Source organism: Eulemur rufifrons, chromosome 10 (genome assembly GCF_041146395.1).
Source record: "Eulemur rufifrons isolate Redbay chromosome 10, OSU_ERuf_1, whole genome shotgun sequence".
Taxonomy (NCBI): Eukaryota; Metazoa; Chordata; class Mammalia; order Primates; family Lemuridae; genus Eulemur; species Eulemur rufifrons.
In genome coordinates this window covers 8,868,412-8,893,238 of record NC_090992.1, presented here as the reverse complement: position 1 = coordinate 8,893,238, position 24,827 = coordinate 8,868,412, and the positions used below count along the sequence as shown (strand labels likewise).

The 24,827-nt window shown below is 41.7% G+C and overlaps 1 protein-coding gene across 3 annotated transcripts in view; it reads right to left on the bottom strand.

Annotated features, from left to right (window-relative positions):
* The window catches only part of ARHGAP26 (Rho GTPase activating protein 26), a 378,528-nt gene that overhangs the window by 124,068 nt on the left and 229,633 nt on the right, over window positions 1–24,827 (bottom strand). For all 3 annotated transcript variants that reach the window (XM_069484154.1, XM_069484152.1, XM_069484153.1), the window contains exons 15-17: window positions 15,267–15,354; window positions 13,664–13,722; window positions 12,020–12,125 (exon numbers count right to left, since the gene is read on the bottom strand). In XM_069484154.1, the coding sequence (XP_069340255.1) occupies window positions 12,020–12,125; window positions 13,664–13,722; window positions 15,267–15,354 (253 nt within the window). The remainder of the gene's footprint in view (window positions 1–12,019; window positions 12,126–13,663; window positions 13,723–15,266; window positions 15,355–24,827) is intronic.

Below are 24,827 nucleotides of genomic sequence, written 5' to 3'. Positions count from 1 at the left end.
AGCTAAGGATCATTCATGAAATGAGTTTGTAAAAACCCAGGATTAGAACCTCTTGCCGATTGGGCCAATGCTCCCCCCCATCACCCACTAATAGAAATAATTAGCCTCTTGGATAAGTCAGTGCCTTGTCCACAGCAGTTGCTCAACCAATCAATACATGTTGAAATGAGTGAAGCCAGCGAGATTGTCCCATTTCTTTATCTCGGTCCAGCTCTGTCCAAGCTAGCTTTATCAGATGATGTTGATTATCAATAACACTAGAAAGCATAGATTTCAACGAGCTGTCAAATCCCAAAAACCACAAGGACACAGGGACAGCCTCCTTTAACAGCAACTGGCATGGAACTTAGAATTTCTGCAACCAAAAGTGCTTCACTTAGGAACTTTTTCTTTTGGCTTTATTTTAAAATGAGGCACCATTCTGCATCCTTCATGGATTAGTTTATTAGGGATTCATTTTTAGATTCCCCCATCCCCTAAGAGGGAGCATTAGAAGGAGCAAAAAGCATGTAGATATCTGTACAAGGTTTAAGTTTCAACTGAGTAAGATCAAACTTAACCATAATTAAAACAATTTCTGATGTACCTATTCATGGAAGAGTCGCAACACATTAATGACATGACGAGGAAGGGGTAATCTACATTTTTGCCCGTGTTCTCTGCTTCATTAACCATCTGGCTAGGACTGGGGAGAATGACCCGTACAACAGACAACAATTCGGAAGGAAAGGCCATAACCAGGCAGCATGCAAGGCAGTTTAGGTGGCAGTTCTCCATGTGCTACGGAAAAAAATTAAGCAATGCTGGTAGGTACGGAGTGCGGGGCTTGGAGGTTGCCATCCTAAAGCGATGGAGGAAGATCTCACTGGGGAGGTGAGAGGATGGATGGAGGGAGATCAGGTCCAATGACTCAAGGCTGAGCCCTTGGGCACAGCAAACAGGACTGAGAGGGGCAGTCGGGGACGCAGGAGGACAACCAGGAGAGTGTGGTGTCCTGGAAGCCAAGTGAAGAGAGCATATCAAGGAGGAGGGCATGAGAAACTGTGTTAATTCCACTGGAATGACTAAGGGAGGGAAGACTGAAACTGATTTAAGCAACACGAGCTCATGGGCAACACTGACATGACACATTTCAGTGGAGCAGTGAGTCTACAAAGCCTGAGCCTCAAGAGAGAATGAACGGGAAGAGAGAATTTGGGAACTGCAAGCAGAGACAACTATTTGAGAAGTTTTTTGGGTTTTTTTTCTAATAAAAGCAGAGAAATAGGGTGGCATTCGAAAGGGACATGGGATTGAGAAAGGTTCTTTGTAGTTTTTTTTTTTTTTTTAATTTTTAAAGCACTGCAAAAGTTACAACATGTTTATATGCTGATGGGAAAGATTCCGTAGAGACAGAAAAGTTAATGATACAGAAGAGAGAGAGAAAAACTGTTGGAGCGAAGTCCTTATGGATGCAACAGGGAGTCCATTGGCTCTAGTGCCCCAGTGAAGGGACTGCCTTTAGGTAGGAGAACTGATCATTCCTCCGTCACACTAGAGGGATGGTAGAAACATGGGCACAGGTGTGGATAGGGTGGTGGTGGCTTGTGGGCGTTCTCTTCCGATTGCAACTATTTTCTCAGTGATATAGGAAGCAAGACCTGAGACAATCATCTAGAAGAGAAGAACTGGCCTAGGTCAATGTAGTAAGATGGCAGGCACCATAAGGGCCCTTGAGGTTACTTTGCAATGTGTGATAGTTCAGTTCTATTTTCAATTATGTGATTAACCAGAAGCCTTCCAATAAATTTCTTTCTTCTATTTTTTTTTTAATTAGCCACAGTTGACATGTGTTGCTTACAGCCAAAGAACCAATATACCAACTCTTTTTTGAGGCCGAGTGCATCCCATTTTCTTAATGAATATCTGACTTGAATGAAATAGTGATCTATTCTTCCCAATCCTATGTACCTCCAAGTACATAGGAAGACTTTCTTGCAATATACCAAAAAGACCAAACATTTTAGGTCCCTCTACCAACTACTAAACAAAACAAGAAATAAAAATTTACACTTACAATACCAAATTGGAAATACTAAATAAATCAGGATGCTAAACTGCTGGAAGAAAAACATTTCTAGACATGAGAGGAAGCAGAAAGGACTGATATCAAAAACCAAACAAGCTGAACATTTCTTCAAACCCTTTTTTTTTCCCCCAGTTAAACTGAAAAAGTTATCTACCAAGACAGAATGAGGTTGACTATGTGCACAAACTTCCTTAGAGTATGGACTAAGACATCAACACAGATCTCCGTAACTGAGCGAAGGAAATCCACGTACAGACTGCACTCAGGCGAACTGGGCGGCGAAGAGAACCGCCTTCCCAGGGGATGGTAATGTTTACTCTGGGCAGGGCATCTGAGAAGGCAGTCAAACTGAGTAAGACAGAAGGAAAGTCAGACTCTCCCACAAAGAGACACATTTCAAAGATCACAAAGATGAGTGGAAATTTCCAGATCATGCAGACGAAGATGAGTCTTCATGATATAACGTGTCATCCCCCTCCAGGAAATTAAGAGTTATTAAACTGCAGCAAAGACAGCTGCCTCTGAGATGAAATCAGCCTTGCGACACCGCGAGGCAGGAGGGGAAAGCGGGGGGGATGGGGGAGTGAACCTCCGTGGACATCGGCCCCACATGGCTTGTTCCTTCCAACAGGTGCGCCACTCCACGGGGCATTTGAATCATGAAGAGCCCTGACGCTCACAGGGAAGTGTGAGGCTCGGTATAAGGTAGATTCTGAAACCAGATATGAACAGCCCTTTCTCCCAGCTGGCCCTGTGCTGGCTCATCTTTTGCTAGGAAGGGTGAGATGCTTGGCCCTTTGGGCCAAATGCACACAAACTGCCAAGAAAACAAAAGCAAAGCAAAAATAAACACAGGCACACACAGAAATCTCCCAAGCGGACAAGAGCTGTGTGTGCTGTGTCTCCAGCATCCAGCTCCAAGGGCTTTGCTTGCTGATAACGTAAGAGCAACTTGGTCTGCATCCAAAAGTGACCCATCTTCCCGCACCTCAACGCACAGCTCCAGGGCCCTCTTGCTCCCATCCCCTGATTTCTCAGACACATTGTAAAAGTTAACATTTGTGGTGGGGGGGGGGTTCCATGTGCCAGATTCTCTTCTAAGAACATTATGTGGATTAATTCACTTAAGCCTCACAACAACTCTAAGCGGGCAGGCACTATTATTGTCTCACTTCAGCTTTTGCAAAAAGAGACCTGGAGTACAGTCATGGGTTGCTTAACAGGATACATGCTGCGAAATGCGTTGCTAGGCGATGTTGTCACCATGCAGACACCACAGGGTGTGCTTACACACACCTATGCCGTACTGCCTGCTGCACACCTAGGATGTAAACCGTACAGCATGTTACTGCACTAAATACTACAGGCAACTGTAACAAAGTGATAAGTATTCGTGTACCTAAGCATATCTAAACATAGAAAGGGTACAGTCAGAATACTGTATTATAATCGTAAGGGACCACAGTCACATAGGCGACCCATCATTGACCGAAACATTGTTATGTGGCACATAACTGTTAATAAAGGCTTTTATGACACTACTTTACTCAGGGGTTCTTGGGGGGATGAGCAGAGAACCACCTCCTGGTTCAAGAACCAACACTTGCTCAATCTCTTGGGATCGTCTTCATAGAGGCCGTACACTGACTCTACTTAGGACCCGCAGCTCCCCGCTCCCACTGGCCAAAGGCTGTCCCCTCAGAATGTTTTCACATCCCCTTGCTTCCAGGCTCTACACGTGGACGTCATTTTGTGTCATGCCTCCCTGGGCGAGGGCATGAGGCGACAATCCATCCATGTGCACTTGCAGGAAGTAAACCGAAGGCCACACAGAACTGGTCGTCGCGGGGGTGGCTGCGATCCAAACAGGAGGAGCCAAGAGAATCTGATGTGCTAATTTCAAGGTTTCTGATAGGATATGATCTTTTGCGGATGAGGAACCTCAGGCATAGAGAAGGAATTCATGAAAGGTTGGAGAAGAGACGAGATCAAAATCAGGCAGTCTGGCTCCAGAACCTTTTATCTTAACCACTGTGCTCTCGGCCCCTACAGAGAAACTGCATATACCTAGAGGTCTGCCACCTGCCACATTTGAGCCACGATAGTTCTGAAGAATGGGGACAAGTCAATCGAGATAAGAAAATAAGTATCACAGATAACACTCACAATGCAATAGAAAGAGGATGCCGCAAGACAGGACTCCAGTGCTCAAAACAGTGCAAGTGGATCAATTAGTCACCGGAAGGAGAGGTATTTAATGAATCTGCTCCCGCAATGCGTAAGAAACCTACCAAGCGCTGGCAAAACCTAAGTCATGTTCATTTTTGTTGATACGCTGGCTTTTATAATATCCCCCAAATTAACGGAGCCAGCAACTAGGAAAAGAAAAGAGAGTGTCCTCTTCCCATTCCTCCCTGAATTTGGGAGGGAACTCTGGGTTCAGAAAAGGAAAGGGTGAATCAGAAAACAGGAAAGTCATTGAAAAAATAAACCCAAATAGAAGTGGAACAACTCAAAACAAACAAGAGACCCAAATCAAAGGAGCTCTAAGAGCATTAACAGCTTGAAGTCAAGTATTTCCCCTTTCAGAATGGGTGTTACCTGTGATGTGAAGGATTTAGTTCCTTGAATTCAGAAATTTTGTTGATTTTTTTTTTAAGCAAAAAATTTAAATTGAACTTGTATCTTTCTTTCTCCTAACTCTGAAGGCTGGAAAGCCATAGAATAGAGAAATTCTTGGGTTGAAAGTAAGTGAAGGTCTGGCAGCAAGGCTACATAAGGCTTGAGCTCTGATTTCTTCTTCTGCATTTCCATTAATTTAAAGTGCTAAGTTGCCTGTTTGCTTTAAAATATGTGGTTGTCCTCTTTGCAGTGTCCCTTTAAATAGATTTTCCTTTGGCTCTGCCAAAAATAGCTGGAGAAGGTCCTTTGAGAATCCCATTCTTAGTCTTAAAAAAATACACTCTTCTCCCTCCCCCAAACACATAATTATAAATCGGCCTGGAAGCAGTATCTCCCACTTCTTTTAGGGCCCTTCAGTCAATCAGAAATATTAAATAATAAATCTTTCAGGAGGAAAAAAGAGCCGGTCAGGGAAGTAACTCTCCCGGCCCATTTCCACTTGCTCACTTACATGATTCACCCAATGTCAAACTCCTCTTTTGGCATCAGCAAATAGGTAGGCCAGGGGTGGAAAACTCAAATGCCTACACTGAGGCCAGGCAGGTAGGAGTCATGGAAGAAGTGGGCCAGGAACAAGAGACAATAGGACTGTCAGGAACTGTGGCCAACTGGAGAAGGAGAGCCCAGGGGGCACGGGGTGTGGCTTCTCCTCTGTTCCAGCCAGCTGTTAGCACAGAGATAAGAATTTTGCAAGTAAAATCGCACCCCTTAAAAATGTGGGAAACCTGCTCAAAGTTTTAAAACAGTGATGTGTGGGACATGACCACCAAACATGTGTGGGGGCTGCTCTGGCTACGGGCGCCATTTGCAACTTCTAGGTAAGAAACAAAGACGAGGGAGACAGACCGCCTGCTCATCCCCTGGGAGCTTATGGCCCAGCAGGAGTGACAGACACACACCTGGCAAACTGTCCTACAGGGTGGTATGTGACACACTAAAAGAGAGGAACAAGTAAAGGCTGTGGAAGCTTAGGAAAATGAGAGGTCACTCATGGCAGGAAGGGTTCTGTTGGCAATGGCATTTGAGCTGCAGCTAGAAGAATGAGGTAGCCTTTGGCAGACAGATGCTAGGGAGAGGCCATTCCAGACAGAAGATGATGAACTGCAGAAAGATGGAGCAGGGAGGAGAATGTCTGAGAAGTGATCATGAGACTCTTCATGTTTCTGCCTAGCACACATCCATGAGTTCTACTGTGCGCCATGCAGTAGTTGCAGGATGGCGATCATGAGCCACATGAGATGAGGCTGAAAATTCCGGAAGGGCCCGTTCCAGACAAGGCTTTGGAGGCCATTTCCAGGGTTTTATCTTAAAAGCAATGGGGAAGCTGCCTTTGAAGTTTTTGTAAGCAGGGGAATCACATGCTGAGATGTGCAGTTTTCAAAGTTCCCTGGAAGCAGAGCACACACTCTGTGGACTGGAGGGGAGCCAGGGCTCCACCAGCCGGCACAGCCCGGGAGGAGGCCTTTGCAAGCAGCCTGGAAAACACATGATGGCAGCTTGGACAAGGGGGCTAGTGATGGAGACGGAGAACAGTAGATGGATTCGAGAGATAGACCGGGGTAACAATCACCAGAACTATGAGTTCAGGGTGGGAATCGGTGAGAGGAAAAGCCAGGTGGGACTGGAGCATGGGGTCCATGTGGCTCTGTCTGGGTATCAGGCCACACCATCAGCCCAGCAGCCAAGCAATTCTGCACTGGCAGCACTGGGGTGTCCAGTGGTTACTAGAGAGGACAAAGGTTCAGGATCCAGGATGTACGGCTGGGGGAAGGCAGCCAGAGAAGCTCGCAGGAGCTTTCCATCTTAGAAAGCCATCATCTCAAAAGCACTGTTTTCTTTAAATGTGCTTTGTAAAATTCCACAGCTATTTTGTTTGGACTAGTCTTGATGGCAAAGAAATCACTAGCTCTTCTCACGTGTTTAACAGCTCATCACTGTACTAAATCTTATCTTCTAGACTTGGGATGGAGAACGGAGGAATATTAGAGTATCTATGAGATACGTGCTAACGCCAAGCATCAGTGCCCACCGTCCTTATGTTTTGACCCCTTCTTAAGAACTTCAAGGAATGCTACTTAACCACCAGGGCTCATCTTCCTTGGTGCCAAGGCCTGGCAATAATTTTCTTTATAACCACAGGCATTTGCACATGAACCCAATTCACTGTTTCTAGATCATTGAGAAAACATGAATACATCCTTCTTGATTTGCAGGGATGCCTGGTAGTACTCAGACTCTAGTCACAAGAATGGGAAAAAAAAAAAAAAAAAGCCAAGCCACTAGATGCTCAACCCTTGAAAACTTCTGCCCATGGGGTCTACACAGTTTGGTAAGGTCTCACTTGTATGCCAAGCATTTGCCCCACAATACTCCCTCATGATCCCTGAAATCTACAGAATTTTGTCCATTTTGGAAAGTCACAACATGTAACAGAAGATCAAAATAAACATTAGACAACTGGGTAATGAAAAGCACAATAAGGAATTAGCAAGAGGCAATGGGACTAAAGCCAATCTTGTCCTCTTCCTTACTCTCTCTTACCTTACACTCCCCGAAATCTTATAATTTAGTGCGTATGTGCCCATACCACAGATGCACTAATCTCTCCTCCCAAATTGCCCTTTTTGTCCCCTGTGTCTTGACTGAGTTAGCACATCATGCAAAGATCATTCAACAGACTTAATGCTCTCGGCTGAACGTTATTTACCAAGACTCCTTTAAGTAGACACTGTGGGCTGCCTACTCAAAAGTTTGATTTTATTCTGACATCCAAGCCTCCCACAAGTGGTGCAGATAAATCTTGTTTGGCATAAAATAATTATGGTGGTACCCTTTCCCTTGCCAGTGACTGCTTTGGACCAATGAGATGTGACACAAAGTGTACTAGAGAATGTCTGGGAAAAGGGTCATCATAGCTCTTACAAGGAGACTCAAAGAAAAAATAATGTCTTTGGAGGAGCACATGCAAGGACACAATGTAACATCTGATGACAATGAGAGAGAGGAGCCAGCCAACACAAGGAGGCTGGTGGAGCAGAAACATGGAAATAGCCTGAGTCCTCCATGAGCCAAGAAATTAACCAACTTTCTGGCCTGATTTTTGGGTAATGACACAACAGATCCCCTAATTGTGCAAGCCATTTTCAGTTGGATTTTCTGTTTCTTGAAGCCCAAAGCATCCTAAGTGATACAAGACGTCTTTAGAGACGCAAGACCGTGCTCTGCCTCTCCAAGGAATAGCTAGCTGTTCCAAAAGAGGAAAGAGACTAAGATTTATTTCTCAATAAGCATTTTGGGAAAACCAGCTGTGAAAAGGTATTTTTAATAGCCACTCCTGATGTATGGAGAGTCCTTTGAAATCCTCCCTCACAGCATAAACACTGTAATAAAGTTACGATGAGCCACCATGAATGGTATGTGTGGGGATATACAACATACTTGGAGTCATCATACTATGTAAACATTATAAAACTACCATGAAATTAGTCTTTATTACTCATCTACTCTTTTTCTTCTACAATGATCAGATTGGGATTTTTTTTTTCTTGCCCCCGCCCATGAAAACACGGAATCCCATGATTGCAGGGGAACTCAGAAACTGAGGCTCAAAAAATTTGCACAAGGATCCACAGCTAGCTGGGGGTGATTTTCTTCATAATTAAAAATGCCTTAAACATGATTTCATTTGCCAAAAACTAAATTTAATGCAAAGTCAAAACTGTAAAGACTCGGGAAATAAACACTGGATTTTTTTTTTTTTTACTAATTTAATGACAATAAAATCTCCTTTTTGAACTCACTGCTTTGAACTCCTTCTCTCTGTTTCTAATACCTTCCTAAATCTCAATTCACATTCCTCTCAATATTTCTATCTCCTAGAAAATCCTTGCATATGACCCATTCTCTGAGCCAGTGTTTCTCAAAAGACTGTTTACACAATAATTACCCGGGAAATAAATCAGAAATGCAGATTCCCAGGCTGAGAGCCTGATTTAGTAGCCCCATGGTGGGGCCCAGGAATGTCAGTGTAAACAAGCACCCAGGTGATTCTGACCACGCTTTGAGGCACATGACTCCAGACTGCATATTGGATTCCAAGATCCAAAGAGAAAACATCTAATTATCATAGTAGATTTAAGCTGGAACTACAAAAATATGTGCATGGTTTCCTATAATTTTTATGTTCCCTCTGAGGTCTGAAAGAAACCCAAGATCTCTGTGATTTGGCTGTACCCTGGTAATCATTTGCTTTAGAAGTTTGGAGTTTTTATCCTTTCCCTCCAAGACTTTTTTTTCCCCTCTCTGAATGCATTTTTACTTGGGATTAAATATAAAAAGCCCTAACTCTCTCGCCAGAGCTAAAGGAAATCAATTTTGGAAAACGTTTGAAAAGAGTATTTTAAAAAATACACAATACAAAATGTCTTGCCTTTGAACCAGAATCCTGAGATGCATAAGGCAAACAGTAGGTAATGAGAGAAGTAAACACTGGGTTTTCCAGCAGAGTCAGCCCTGAAACCAAAACTTAGGAAGGAAGCTGACCATTAAGTAAGTGGCCCAGAGGAACAATAGCTCAGGCATATCCCAGGGTAAGTCTAAACCTGAGAAAACTGGAATCAGACAAACCTCTTGTTCCAAGTTAACTTTCCCTTACTGCTTGATTTTAAAATAAGGACAGTGCTGTAAGTGAGAATAGAGTTTAAGTGGAATCTTAGAACTCCTCTGGGTGCCAAAGAATTTTTTCAGACCTAAATAAACACCCTTTACAGGATTCAACAGTGCTCATTTATAGATATCTCAAGGATATTTCAATCTGCAGACTTGGGAGACCAAGAACACAGCATGCTTAGAACTCGAGTATGTGTATTCTGACATAAGCTCTGACCAACTCCCATGATGGCGCGGGCGCTTGTCTATACGTAGACTTCTTCGTGATCAAATGAATAAAGAAATGCCATAAAACCAAAGAAAATCATTCTGACGTTTCAAAGACAAGACATAATGCTCCAGGAATGCTATGAAATAAATAACTCCAGCAATAAAATTGGTTTACGTTAATTAGAAGGCAAAAAGTCAAGGTCACAGCTGTAACCTGCATAATTTCAGTTGTACTCCTTAGCTTAGGAACAAGGACGGACTGAACGTAATGGGATCAGGGGAGGAAAGGGTAGGAAGACAAGAAGAAAGTGAGCCATCCACCAGGCTCAACTATTCAAGATGTACCTTAAGGGTTTTTTTGTTTGTTTGTTTGCTTTGGAAAATCTTTTTTTCTTCTTTGAAGAGTCCTAACAATCCTCAGGGCAATTTAAAAATGGAAAAAAATGTAATACTGGTTCTCTGAATCACCATTCACTCTTGGTCTCTCCTTCCAATTAAGCTCTCCTTACAACTGCACAGCTTGAAAAGACCCTCTGCATTGAAGAGTTGTTTCCTAACCCTTCTTCTCTAGCTGCTCCCAACAGGCCTGAAGACCCAGTGGCCACAAAGCAGTCACGGGCACCCCCACACTGGGCTGGAGTGTGTACCTGGAACTTCCTGTGTCTGGGGGCTTGCCCTTTAAGCATGCAGAGTTTTGCAACTAACATCTCAACCAGCTTTTCTGTTTAACAAACGTCTCACTCTGGGTTGTGTGGAACAGACACGGCACTGAAATCTCAGCGCATCTGGAGTTACTTTGTAAAACGCAGTTCTCGTTATTTTAAACACACTTCATCAGGGTTTTTTTTTTTGACATTTTGGGGGCATTCTTCCCCTGTAAACTTGTATGTTCTCCGCTATGTTTCTTAATTATTCCTGAACATGCAGTTCTGACACAACCAGGCAAGAAAAGAAAATTGATCAATAATGGAGCAACCGTGGCTCTACCCGATTGCTTCCCACCAACACACAAAAACACTCCTGTTTCTTCGTGGAAATGGGGAAATTGTGGAAATCTTTATGGTATATAAACATTCTCTTCCCCAGAGGTAATACCCAGTGCTTGACAGAAATATGAAAACCAACCATCACAATCTCCTTCAGAAGAATATCAACTTATCCCAAAGAAATAACTTAATGGCAGGAGCACAGTGTGGGGAAGAGCTAATTTGCAGCACATCAGTTCAGCTGAATTGATGGGCTTAATGATTTAGGTTGGCTGTCGTACTCTCATTGCTTTCTTGTGCTCCAGTGTGCAATCAGGAACATACCATCAGAGTCCATGGAAGGTTAGAACATACACACAGGCAGCGACTGAAACAGCATCAGAAGTCAGCAAAGCCAATCGAAAGGGTCAAGCGATAGTAAATACACAAAAATCGAAAACCATTCCAAGAGTGCAAATAACCCTAAGCAGGAAAATTAGACCTCTACTGAATGCTCTCATTATCTCAGAGGGCAAATGAAGATTTGCCAAAAATAATTCCTTTCTTCTTTACACTTCTTCAAAGGCTTTAATGCACGTAACCTTTAAAATCAATGACCTTGTAGATAAAGTGGGGATCTATTATCCACATATGATAGATGAAGAAATCAAGAAATAGGTTCAGGCCGGGCGCGGTGGCTCACGCCTGTAATCCTAGCACTCTGGGAGGCCGAGGTGGGCGGATCGTTTGAGCTCAGGAGTTCGAGACCAGCCTGAGCAAGAGCGAGACCCCACCTCTACTAAAAATAGAAAGAAACTATATGGACAGCTAAAAATATATATAGAAAAAATTAGCCGGGCATGGTGGCGCATGCCTGTAGTCCCAGCTACTCGGGAGGCTGAGACAGGAGGATCCCTTGAGCTCAGGAGTCTGAGGTTGCTGTGAGTTAAGCTGACGCCACGGCACTCACTCTAGCCTGGGCAACAGAGTGAGACTCTGTCTCAAAAAAAAAAAAAAAAAAAAAAAAAAAAGAAATAGGTTCAGTGGCTTGTCCAGGGCTGGGTAAGGGGCTTGTTAAGAACAGAGTCGGCTCTAGAGTCCAGGCCTCCTCACTCCAAAGCCAAGTTTTATAAACTCACAACATATTCCTGTTTGCCCTTTATCATCATGAGAACATATGACCCCTACAAACTCCGCGTGGTGACCTGGTCACACGGGCACTCCCCCGGCCTCCTGTGCGAAGGCCATCTGGCACCGCTGCTGTTCTCCACTGCAGTTAACATTTCACACATTTCTTTCCTAAGCCTCCAGCATACCTGACGCAATAGTGGGAGAGGGAAACGTAGGCAGAACGGAGACCAGCTTTCTCACTGAGATAAGAACGCTCAGGGGTGAGAAAATGGCCAGCAATCGGTCTTAAACCTACTTTGCCAAGTGGTTCATGAGCAGCTGTAACATCTGCCGATTTTTCTCTGGGAGCCGATGAACGAGGCTGTGGATTTCAGAGATCCGAGATTCCTGGTTCTCTAGCTCTGCAAAGGAAGGAGGGAGGCAATATTTTATCAGTGTCACAGCTTAACTACTTTACAAGATGGAAAAATCAAGAGAAACCAAAGACCAGGCACTAACAGACCAAGCATTCCCCAAAGATTTATGATCCTGTATTGCGTGCATACTGTCTGACTGGCATGACCAGATCTAGAATTCCTTTTAATGGTGCTTCCTGGAACAGGGTTCACCATAAAAATTAGCATCAAAAAATGCGAGCCAAGATGATGTCTTAGTCAACTGCATACCCAGAATGGGAACGAGCTTGAGAGCAGCTGGCTCCCTCGAGGGACAGCTTCATTTCAAGGAAGGAAGGAACTTCATGCACTTGTAAAGTGATAAACAAATCTTACGTGAACAACATTGCAAGGGTCTCAAGTATCAAAATAGCACCCCAAGACAGCATAATGAAAATCAAAGGAAATGTCCTTTATTCTCAAACCAAGTATGACAACCAGCCTGGTAGAAAGCAAGCAATGGCAGATAAAATATTTAAATCTTTCTGCCAGCCAACTTGTAACCTAAATCATGGCTTGTCACCTTCTCTTCGGAGAACTTGGGTAAGTGGCTTTGTTGCTCTGGCAAATAGATTGATGGTACTCATCACACCTATTTATAGGACTGATGTGAGGTTTAATTAGAGAATGGTTGCTATGGGTTTGCAATTTCTCTGAGAAAAAAAAATCACATAAACACCATCTTCATTCCTAGCTTTCGCTCACGTCTTTCTCGTCCCTGTTTTAAGGGACAACTGTAAGTAGGTAAGGCCACCAGAACATTAGGTACTACTAAATTAGGCCAGTAGTAGCTACCAGGGTAAACAAACTCTAAAGGCTGAGAGGAACCAGGGAGAGGCACAAGCCATGGACATGATAATACTGTGAGAACTCATGCCAGATTTAAATCTGAGAGAGAATCTTTCTGCCCCCTTACAGGAGGACTGCCCCACGTAGACAGATTCCAGGATACTTAGGGTAGCTTGCACCTAATCCCCATGTATTTTAATACCAGTAATGTGACACTAGGGACCTGGACGACACAGTTGAAGAATGATCAGAAGCTGTAAGTGGAAGACATGATGGAAAGAGGACTGTGAAGTTATATAAATGGTGTCGTATTCAGGGAAACATTTCCAATGCTCAATTTAGGTAATGTGCAATGTCTGATTCATTCTGCAAAATGCTATTCAAAGGCTGGAAAAAACCCAAGCAGTCAGAACTCCAATAATCAAAGCTAGAAAGGCAAACTTGCTGTTTTCTCCTACTTCCCCCCACCACCCCCCGAAGAAAACACTTCTGAAGTTTCTCTCCTCCATTGTAAATTCAACATGGTAGCAAGGCCCTCGGCAATCCTCATTTTGTTTCCTTTTGATTCTACATCAGCATCTCATGTGCACGTTATGTGGCCAGTTTACATGCAGAATATGAAGGGTTAGGTAATATTTATTTTGGGATACTGACTGTTCTTTGAAATAGCAAACTCTATTCTCTTCCCCTTAAGACTGAGACAAAAAAAGACTTACTTGCTGCTTTGATGAAACTTCTTTGAAATTGGTACATCATGAGTGGTCCTGGAAGCATTCTGGAACAAAAGAATATAGGCTAGTCAGCTTAATAATAAAATAATCATATGCTCTCTAACTAGCAGCCTAGAGACTGCCAGACTATATATTACATTTCTCAAAGACAAAGAAAGACCACAGGGACACAACAGCAACTTAACTTACTTTCCTTATTGAAAGAGTTCTGAGATTTCACCTGAAATTTTCATTCTCTCTCCTTTTTAAGGGTATGGGTACAATTATGTTTCACAGTCACAGCTAATAGAGTGCTAATGCAAAAGTCTAGCACAAACCAAGAGATTTCCTTTTCTGTCAGTGACTCACTCATCAACAAGAACATTTTAAGATGTGTCTGAGAAACAGGCACCTAAGTACACGTCTGCAATTACCTGTGCTTAAACTCTCGTCTTCCCAGCAGCTTGCTGTTACAATCAGTTCATCTAGAAACACCATGAGAGACTTTCACAGGTATTTTCATGGTGAATTCTCTATTGAGTGTTGCTCCAAAACGCCAAAGGGCTAGAACGTTAGGTTCTAGCCCTAATGTTAGGTATGATATAAGCAAATTTTAGCTGCTGGGGTATGAATATGTTTTAACTATAAACTTGAGTTTTTTTCCTGATAGTCCAAATAACAAGCTTCTCAGCAAACTGTACATTATTCTTGGCTCAGATTTTATTCTCAGTGGATCCATTAATTAAACTCTTGGTCAACATTTATATTACATCTTACTCTTGACTTCAATTCCCCAATAGCCAATAAAACCTGCATCGCCAATTCCTCTTCTGTGTGTGGCCTTCCTCCTTTGCTTTTCTGCCAAGTTCATCTTCACCAAACTTGCACAAGGGCTTATGCAATTCCTGATTACAGTTCTCCTTTCTGTTTAAGACTAGGTCCCACCTTCCCATGTAAGAAGAACTACAGTATTCTTGTCCCTCGAGGCCAGCATAAATTTCAGTCTGTTTATGACACTGAGATGCAGGCAGCTGGTCAATAACCCTCCACCCCCTGAATAACTGAGGAAGGGGTAGAGAGGTAGCCGTAATATCATATATATTAATACAAGGAAAATAGTCTCTATAGGAAGGTAATGTTTTCCAATCTAAGTGGAAAGAGCAAAAAAAAATTTTATTAAGTTCTCGTTTTTAAAGGAACAATATCTAGCAATATACTGTAATGCACAAAACTATCAAAATACAGAGGGTATATACTCGTGCATTCTCAACAGAACATGATACAGGACTCCTTGCTTTCTGGACAGATTATTCAGGGATTTCAGGGAAGACCACATGTTAGGTTCTGTTCAAGGCTAATTATCACAGTGCTTTTCATAAAGAGCAAAGTTTCCCGAGTCACTCATGGCACCCTTGCACAAAGGCAACCCGTCAACGATAGATGATTTACAGTCGTTTTGACCAGCTGAGCTAAATGCACCCACACAGAAGCTGTTTCCACATCTCAAACACCCACCCAACAGCTCTCTGGAGGCTGAAAATAAAACTGCTTTCTTCCTGATCGCATGATAACTAGCTGGCGCCCCGCCTTGCAAATGGAAAGTCCCTACCTTAGGTAGGTCTTCAGAGCACTAGTGATGGTCTTTATCTCCCATTCAGCACAGATATCTGTTTCTGTCTCGGAAGCTGTCTTGGGGTCTAAAATGAAGAAAAAGACAACACCTAAGGCAGAGAATAAAAATATAGCTAATAAACAAGCATACATAAAAGCATCCAATGTTCCCCGTAACCAAAGAAATGTAAATTAAAACAAAAACGACATTTATTTTTTTGCCTATTAAGTTAGGAAAATGTTTAAAAATCCAAATATCTATTGCTAGCAAGAATGCAGTGAAACTGATCCTCTCATAAACTGCTGGAGGCAGCAGAGATAAAATGTAACAGTTTTGAGAAGCAATTTGGCAATATGTATCAAGAGTCTTAAAAATGTTTATACCCTCTGAACCGGTAATCCCATTTCTCACAATCTAATCTCAGGAAATAAGATAAGGCATGAGAAAAGTTACAGACCCCAGAAACGTTCAGCACACACTATTCTTTGTAACATTAGAAAAAACAAAATGAAGACAACCGAAATGTCTGATAATAGAAGAACGATTAAGTGAATTACAGTATGTCTTGATGATGGAATATGTTGCCGTTTACAACAATTACTGCAAAGCAACATGGAAAAATGCATGTATTATATAATGTCAAGTGAAAGAAAAACAAGATGCAAAAGTTAGTGAGAAACTCATATGAACAAAGGCTGAAAGGAAATACTCTAAAATTAAAATAGTGGTTGGGTTAGAGTGGTGGAATTGTGGTTTTATATTTTCTAAACTATGATTTTATTCCATTACTTTTATAGTTTTAAAAAATTGCCTTAAGCTCAGATATATAAGGAGAACCACCACAATTATATTGGCTCCTGATAATTTCTTATTTTATCTCCTCTTGCATGGACTTTTAAACATACATGTATGTTTTACATAAGCATGTATTTAAAAGAAGAGGAGGGATCATTCTTGTAGTCTTCCTGAGCAGCACAAAGGAAGGCGAGAATAACAGGCAGAGCTTGGGGAGTAGGAATTGCTTAGAAGAACCCCATCTTTTCCGTGGTGCGGCAGGGCAGGTCACACACAAACTGGCGGGAGGGCAGTGGAGTCTTTCTGTGCATTGGAGGCAGAATCCAGCTTTCTCATATCGGCTGAAGACTAGTTATCTGCCCACCAGCTCCCATTCCCTTTTCTCTCTGTGCAGGGCCTCATTTTCAGTTGTAGAGCTTCCCTTTTCCTAATCCTCCCAGGGCTGGGGAATGAGATTGAGGATGGACTGGTCAAAAGCATATCATCACCACAGCCTAAGCCAACCTAGCCAGAGCGAACTTCAGGACTTTTCCAGGAGACAGGAGAAAAGACATTTGCTGTGTGCTGGGCTTGCACCCGGGAGGTTATGTAACTGCCAGGTGCCACCACACAGAGCCTGAAAGTGAGTTCAACAAACCCAGAAACGGGAGAAACAGAGATGGTAGGTCTTGAGCCCTTGTATCCGGCCATGCCTTCTTAATCATGTGAGCTATAAATTCCTTTTCTTTTTTTTCCCTTTTAAGCCAGGTTAGGTCAGGTTTTCTGGGTTTGCTTTTTTTTTTTTTAACAATGCAAAGAGATCTAAATGATACACTAGGTAAAGAGAGACAGCCCCTGGACTGCCTCCAAGAGGAATTCTGGGACATCAACTAAGAAAGAGGAACAGCCATTCAGCTGGAAAAGGAGAATGGGTCACAGGTGGACACAACACATGTTCCATTTCCTGGGAAAGAACCCACTGTCATCCCAGTAGGAAGAGGCCAAATGCCCATGAATGGCTTCGGGACTTAGGTAAGGGCACACATCCAGCTGGTTCCTAGGGCTCTTAGTATGTCCCCTGACACACACCGGCAGAGGTGAGGGGGGAGGGTCCCAGCTCATAAAACGTGTGACTCCTAAAGGCAAAGCACCTGCATGATGTTTGCAGGTGACCCTGAGCAATAATGGTATCTTTCTTAACCCATGAAACAAGTAAGAAAGAGCATCTACAGAGCACAATTTTATTTCTGGGGCCACAGAATGGTAAATTCCATAGATTTTGATCATAGTAAATTTCTGAAAAGTTCACAAAATGTGATTTTCCTAATATCTAAAACCTCCACAGCTTTAATTCCTTCCTTTTCATCTTACACTCCCTGCAACAGTGTATGTATCCAAGAACTCTGCTTAGCATGACCTTTTCTCCTTCCTATCCCAAGACACATGGAGAGCTGCCACACTGCATGGTTCTGGACGTGAGACAAACGTTACTGTACATTTTTCTGAGGAACAAACCAACTTCTACCCAAGAAGAGTGAACATGAAACTAAACAAGCAGCAGTTGGCAAGTCTGGGAGTTGTGAACTGTTCCATGAACCACATTTAGCAAACTAATGATTAGCTTCCACTTATTCAGGCTCTGTAACCATAGGAATATTGCGTAACATTACAGAGAGGAGAGTCAAATTACAGCCCGGCTAAAGGGCTTTTTATAGCACTGATGAGGCAAGGCTCATAACTCGAGCGCATCCATTTTAATTCATTTAATATCCCAACTAAATTGAATACAGCCTCCCAAGCTACCCCATTTTCTGCAAGTGCTGCCAGTTTCCACACCTCCCTCCTGACGCTCCCCTCACTCACAGAAGCTTCCTGGTGGCGTGTGGGTATGTGGCAGAGACATTATTTACAGTTTGCTGGAGAATGCAGCACATTTCTCTCCACCAGGGCCCTTGACCACTGTGGTGCTTGGTAAAATGGACCTGAACTAGAGGAGCAGTCTGATGTACGAAGAGGCACCATGTGGGTCAAGTGGAATGAGTGTTCTTTCTTCTCAATTTACTACCACATGAATTCAGAAAATTAGGAGACTCCAACTGGAAGTAGTGGTTATAAAGGTAGGTGGCCTTAGAAATGTCACACCAGTCAATCCCAAGAACCACCTAGTCTGCTGTTGTGTTGCTGACAAAGGCAATGAAGGACATTCTGGAGGAAATGATTAGGAAAGGTACTTACCTACTCCTAAATACCCTAATGACACATTACAATGTATGTAAATTAAGTTTTTTCTCTTTAACTGAGACGGTAATATATGCATGTGTTAAAAAGAATCTGCAAAAAACAAATGGACACCCATTCGAAGGTAAGCCTTTCCTGTGGTAGAGGCAACTGCTAATACCAGTTTCTCTAACAGTCTATGCACATACAAGCACATATATGAATACATACACCTTTCTAAAAACATAATGGAAACACACACACACACACACACACTATATACATATATATATATATGTACAATGGTTAATTTAATGTCCTGTATTCATAGAAATTAAGGTTGATTTCTGGTTTTTGCTATGATAAGCAATATAAAACTATGTTTCCCTGCACATGTCTTACCTGTAGAAACAATTCCTAAAAGTGGAATTTCTGAGTCAAAGGGAATGTGCATTTTTACCTTTGAAAAGGTACTACTCAAATATCCTTCAGAGGTTTGAGAGTGGCTCCTTCTCACACCCTCGACAGAAACATGTAACCCAACACTTTGATCTTAGCCAATTGGATAGGTTTAAAAAAAAAAGTTATCTCACTGTTTAAATTTACATTTTTTTAATGAGGAGGAAGGTTGAGAACCCTCTTCTGTGTGTGGGTGTGTTTTAAAAGTCAAGTTTATTGAGATATAATCACCCTTTTTAAAATGTACAGTTCCATGATTTTTGACCAACGTATACAGTTATGTAACTACCACTATAATTATCTACAGTGTGGATAATTTCTATCACTCCAAAAATTCTCTTGTGCCCCATTATATTCAATCCTCTCCTTCCAACCTCCCCTGGCAACCACTTTCACATAACATAATATTTTTGAAATCCATCCACGTTGTGACATGTACCAGTACTTCAGTCCTTTTATTACTGAGTAGCAGTTAATGTTATGGATATGCCATAATTTGTTTACCCACTCACTAGCTGATGGACATTTGGGTTCTTTCCAATCTGGGATGTTATGAATAAAGCTGCTATAAATACTTGCATACAGGTCATTGTATGGGCTACATTTTCATGTCTTATGTAAATACATACCTAAGAGTGGGACTGGGTAAAAATACTTAGGAGTGGGTCACATGGTAATTTTTAAGTTAAATCTTAAAAACCTTAGTTACTTTCCACATCTAGTGCCTAAGAATCCAGAGTACCCACAGCCACTTCTGTTTGGAGGTCCAAAAGCTCTTAATGGCTCAAGTCCCTGTCTCAGGAGATCCTGCCTGATGCACCCCAATAGGCAATGGTGGAAGTGACAGGGTCAGAGAGGAAGGTGAGCTTCTGTTTGTGGTCTCCTTTCTCTGGGCACTCGGGCTTGTGGTTAGTAGCCACCTCCGTAGCTCCCAGAACAATCCATCCTTCATCCAAATAGTCTATCATCTCCCAGTCCTGATGGCATTTGTCTGCTTCCCTTTACTGGTAGGTAAAATTAGAAGTGTGCTCTTTGCATGGCTCCCCTGTTTCTAGTGGGCTATAGATTTTAAAGTTTTGCCACTTGTTACTATGCAAGCCTCTAGGTCTTAGAAGTCATCATGAAGAATGTCTATTACTTTTGGATTTCTTCAGAAAGAAGTCTTTGATTACTTTTATTTATGCCACTCTGTGAAAAGGTGTGGGAAATGAGGGGCATAGAAAAGAGCAACACAGACATTGAAGGTCCCAGAGTAAGGAAGAACAGTTCACAGCTGGATCAGAGCATGGGTGAGGCATGCTGCTGTAATTCTGTGCTTTAAAGTACTACCACATAATAGCTTCCTTGCATCCTATGTTGCACTAACTCTGATTTAAATATTGAGGAAAAGAAAGGAAAAAGTTATGGGATAAGATGAGAAAAATCCTCAATTTGCATTCCTTTACCATCATGGTAAAACAGCAATAAAAAACAAAAGAAAAAAGGAACATACATTTCCAATAGCACAGAAAATTGAGCTCTCAGTTAACATTCTCCTGTCACTAGAGGAATATCCACCAGGCAAAGCTCAGACGAAGGCCTGAGAAAACCCATGGAGGGGAACAATGTGATAGATGTGGCCCTCTGTCTACCCTAAAGCATAGCCCAAGCCTCCCTGGGGAGGAGGCCGTGCCCCACTCCCCCGCCACCCCAGCACACACACTGAGGGATCTGTTTCTGAAGCAGCAAGAGCTGGCCTGAGATTATAATCCAGCCAGTGAAATTAGACTGGGGCACAGAAGTGGAGAGGTGGCCCTTCAGATCAAGGCAAGTGAATCCTGAAGGAGGAAAGTCTTAGAAGAAATATGAGAGTGACGAGGGAAGAATCACAGCATGCTTCAGATTAACCAGGAATAAACCACCTCTCCCAGGACCATGACCACATAGCAGAACCAGGAGACATCCATTCAGGCCTACAGGTCCACACTAAAGGAAAGATGTAACAATGCCTGAAGTTGGCTCAAATCATGCACAACAGCTCCCTCCACTCATCATATAAGAGAATGATTCTAACAGGACTCTGGAAAATAGCAACAGAATAAGGAGAATCTACTCACAGTGCACTTAAATAGCAAAGATTTATAAACTTATCTATGTTCAGGTTTGATTAAACAGAAGATATAAAAGCTTATACAATATTTTGTTGGCATAGAATACAAAGACCAAAGCACTCTGAAAAGTAATTCAGAAAACCTTGCTCTGTAATATAAAAAAAATTTAGAAAAATATAGATGCTGTGAAATAAGACATCAAAGGAAAACAACAGACTAAAATAATAAAGGGAATAGTTGGAAAGTAGCAATGAAAAGAGGTAAATAAGTTAGTAAAGACACTGGAAAATTCAATTACAAAATTAAAATCTGCATTATCAACAGCAATAGTAACAATATAATAATAGTAAGTATAATAATAGTCAACCCAACAGATTTAAATGAGTGTTATGAATATGGGAGACAATTTAGAGAATTTTTGCTTGAATGCAAAGAATCAGGAGAAAAACAAACATTAAAAGTGAAAAATGAGGATATATTTTTTAAAAGATTGAGAGTTACAGAAAAACAAACAAAAAAGGAATTTTTTTGCCTTTAGAAAATTATGTGCAAAAACTTCTTCAATGGACCCTGATATGCAAAAAGAATGGTTACATGCTGATATACAAAAATTGTAGTAAGGGGGAAGATTTCTCATTACGTGATAATTGGTCAATTGGATAAGAATTTGAGAAAAGAGTTCCCTTTTAGCATGAATATATTCCAGATGGATTTTAAGGAAAACAAAAGGTATTTGTAATCCTGGAATGGGGAGGGTCTTTTAAGGCATAATCCAGTCTATCCATCTTTTTTCCAGATGAACTTCATAAAAATTTAGGACATTCATAAGACAACAAAAATAAAAGCATCATGAAGTTCAAGACAAATAATAATCTGGAAAAAATACTGATAATGTAGCCTTCAGACCTCAAAAGGTCTTGTAATCAAAACATAAGTACACCAATAGAAAAACAGGCTAAGGACACAAATAGGCAATTCACAAAGGAAGTATAAATCAGCAAAACACATGTAAAAAGTGTCCAACCTCACCCCAAAATTACAGAAATGCAAAATCAAATAAAAAGGAGATATATTTTTTTAAATGTTTATAATTTATATGCAAAAAAGTAATACACAGCATGGCAAGGATGTGGGTATAGGATACTCTCCTCAGACTTTGCCGACAACAAACTTGGGAATATTATTTACAAGACTTGAAAACATGTACATACTTTGACTCAGCAATTGACCATCTTAAAATAAACCCTAAGGAAATAATTAGAGATGCATATAAAAATAAAAAATTAAAACAGCTAACATTTTTTATTAAACACATGGAGGGCTCTGGACTCAGCAACCCACTTGCATCCTTTCATTTCATCCTCACGTTACTATGGGGACAGAGGACATTATGACAGATGAAGAGACAGACTAGACCAATTTAAATCATTTGTCTACAGTCAAATGGGTAAGCGGTGGAAATGCAAGTTATCTAATTCTAAAATGCAACTCTTAACCTCTGCTGTCCTGCCCCTATGGGGATATTCACCTCAGTGCTTTCTAGAACGCTGAAGAACTATAATCAGTCCACATATCCAAGAATATGGGACTGATTAAAAAGTTATAGTACATCTACACAGTATGTGGCTAAGAAAATCACACTATAGAAGAACTTGAATTAAATGAGAAAATAGACACTCTGTAGTGTTACATGAATAAAGCCTGTTAAAAGGCCTATGATACAAGTCCAACTTTGTGAGCATATTTTGTTATATTTATTATAATTATACTATATTAAAAAAGTGATGATATGATAAAACAGCTTGATGTAATATGATAAAATGTCAATAAAGGTTATCTCTAGACAGTAGGAATTTTATTTTCTTCTACTTTTTGTATTTCTCCAAATTTTCTACAATGACTATTCATAAATTTAATTAGAAGTTATTTAAAACACAGGAACAAGAAGAGAGACATGTACTGAACAAGCATATAGCTGGTTTATATAGTTTATATTAAAAAGTTGGGCTAAAATTTGGAAAGATTTATCTTCACTTACTATTTGGGGGGGGGAACAGTATACACACACAGAAGGTATTCTATTTCTAGGAATCTGCCTGTCTTTATGAGTCCTTTTCAGTCTCTAGAGACTAATGGCCTGTGTCGCTAGGAGGAAGGGATCAAAGGTAGCTCTTGGTAGACACCAGCACAAAGCCACGCTCCACTTGCTACGAGGAATTTTAGCAAGGTTTCTCAAAAAATCTTATTCAGTGAAAAGAAGATGTTCCCAAAGCACTGGCTCTCATATTCCTCTTCTAACCTAAAATCCCCTTATGTGTTAAGAATACAAAAACTAAATTCAAAGTGATCAAAAGAAGTCTCTGTTTTTACTTAACTCTAAGCCATACTTTCAATAATCAAAACACATTTCCACTCGAGAGCTCGGACAAATCAACTAAATCTTACACAGTGCCTGGGACGGAATAGGGCACCCAGTGAATACATAACAAAGGAATAGTGAAGGAAAGGTTCGCACTCGGCCAGCCATCTCAGGGAAAGGTTTCCGGACTATAGGAGTCGCGTTTATTTCACATTCTTGGCCAGACCAGACCGGCCCCAGTACCAAGAACTGATGAAGATGAGAACATGTGCACAGAGGACAAGGGAGACAGAGCTCCCCGTTCAGGTTTGGAGCCCTGGTGATGCCTTAATTGTGAGATTCAAACAGTCACTTCACTCGTGGGGAGAGTCACGGATGCTCGTCTCCACTTTCGATCACATCTTGCACCGTGGTCGTCTCCCAGCTCTGGTGAGATCTCATGCCGGATTCCAGTCTATCTGAAATGTCCTCCTGGCAGAGCCAGCAGCCTCGTGACTTTCAGCTGCTAGTTAGTACTTTTTCATGACATTTCTCAGATGTTCATGATTATTTTCTCTCTCCTCAGGAAAACTGAGGAAGACAATGAGACAAATATCAAAGTTTGAGGGCCACTAAGAGAAGTGATAAAAACAAGGTCCTTTCATAACCACTCTTTTGCTTAGCACAACCGAGCTAAAGCGGTTCTTTTTTAAGATTAGCAAAGCAGTCTAAAATGTCATATTTCTTTTCATTCGTATCACCTTACATAATAATCTGTCATCTTTGAAGTCTCTCTGCCCCTTCTAATCCCCCATATCCAGGTGGTTACAAAGTCCTGTTGATTCTCTCTCTATAATCATTTTGAGCCTGTCCTTTTTTCCTGACTGCAGCTCAGCTATTTGGTTCAGCCCCTGATAGGGTAAGCCCTACCTAATCTATCACGACTGTCTTCTTGCTCCATGCCTCTCCATAATCAAATACGTGCTCCACACTGTGGCCAGAGTTACCCTCCTAAGCTAGAATCTGATCTTGTTACACCTGTGCTAGACATACTGTTTTATTACCTCTCCCAGCAGCCATGATTTCAGGAAAGTACTCTTCCATCATTCTATTAATAATCCTGCTCTGTCCACCGGGTTCCACGAACTAACCCTGTCCCCATCCCACCCCTTTGCCTCCTCCCCGCCACATCCCTGGGACAGGCACAGGATCCAAGCCATCTGGATCCATCTGCTGTGGTCCATGTGATTGGCCTGAGATTGAGAAATAAATCATGTGAATGGCCCCATACTGGCCAATCAAAGTCCCTGGAACCTTCTGCCAACACTGTCAGGAAAGACACTCTCCTCTCAGTGATCACGGGCTCCAAAGACTGCTGAGGCTGAACCTATCTGGGACACTCTCACAAAGAATAAAGGCAACACTAAGACCAGCAGAGGTCACAGATAATGAGAAGCTAGAAGAAGGAATGTGGAAAGACGTCACTGGAGTCCCCAGACCTTGCCATACTTCTGTCATCCTGGATTTACCAGTTATGTGAGCAAATAAATGTCTTTTTTCCTTGTAAACTATTCCAAATTGTCTGCTTGACACTTCTGTATGCAGAACAGTTGCAATGCATATAACTTCACTACTTAGAACTTTTAATAGTTTCTTACTTCCCACAGGAAAAACAACCCC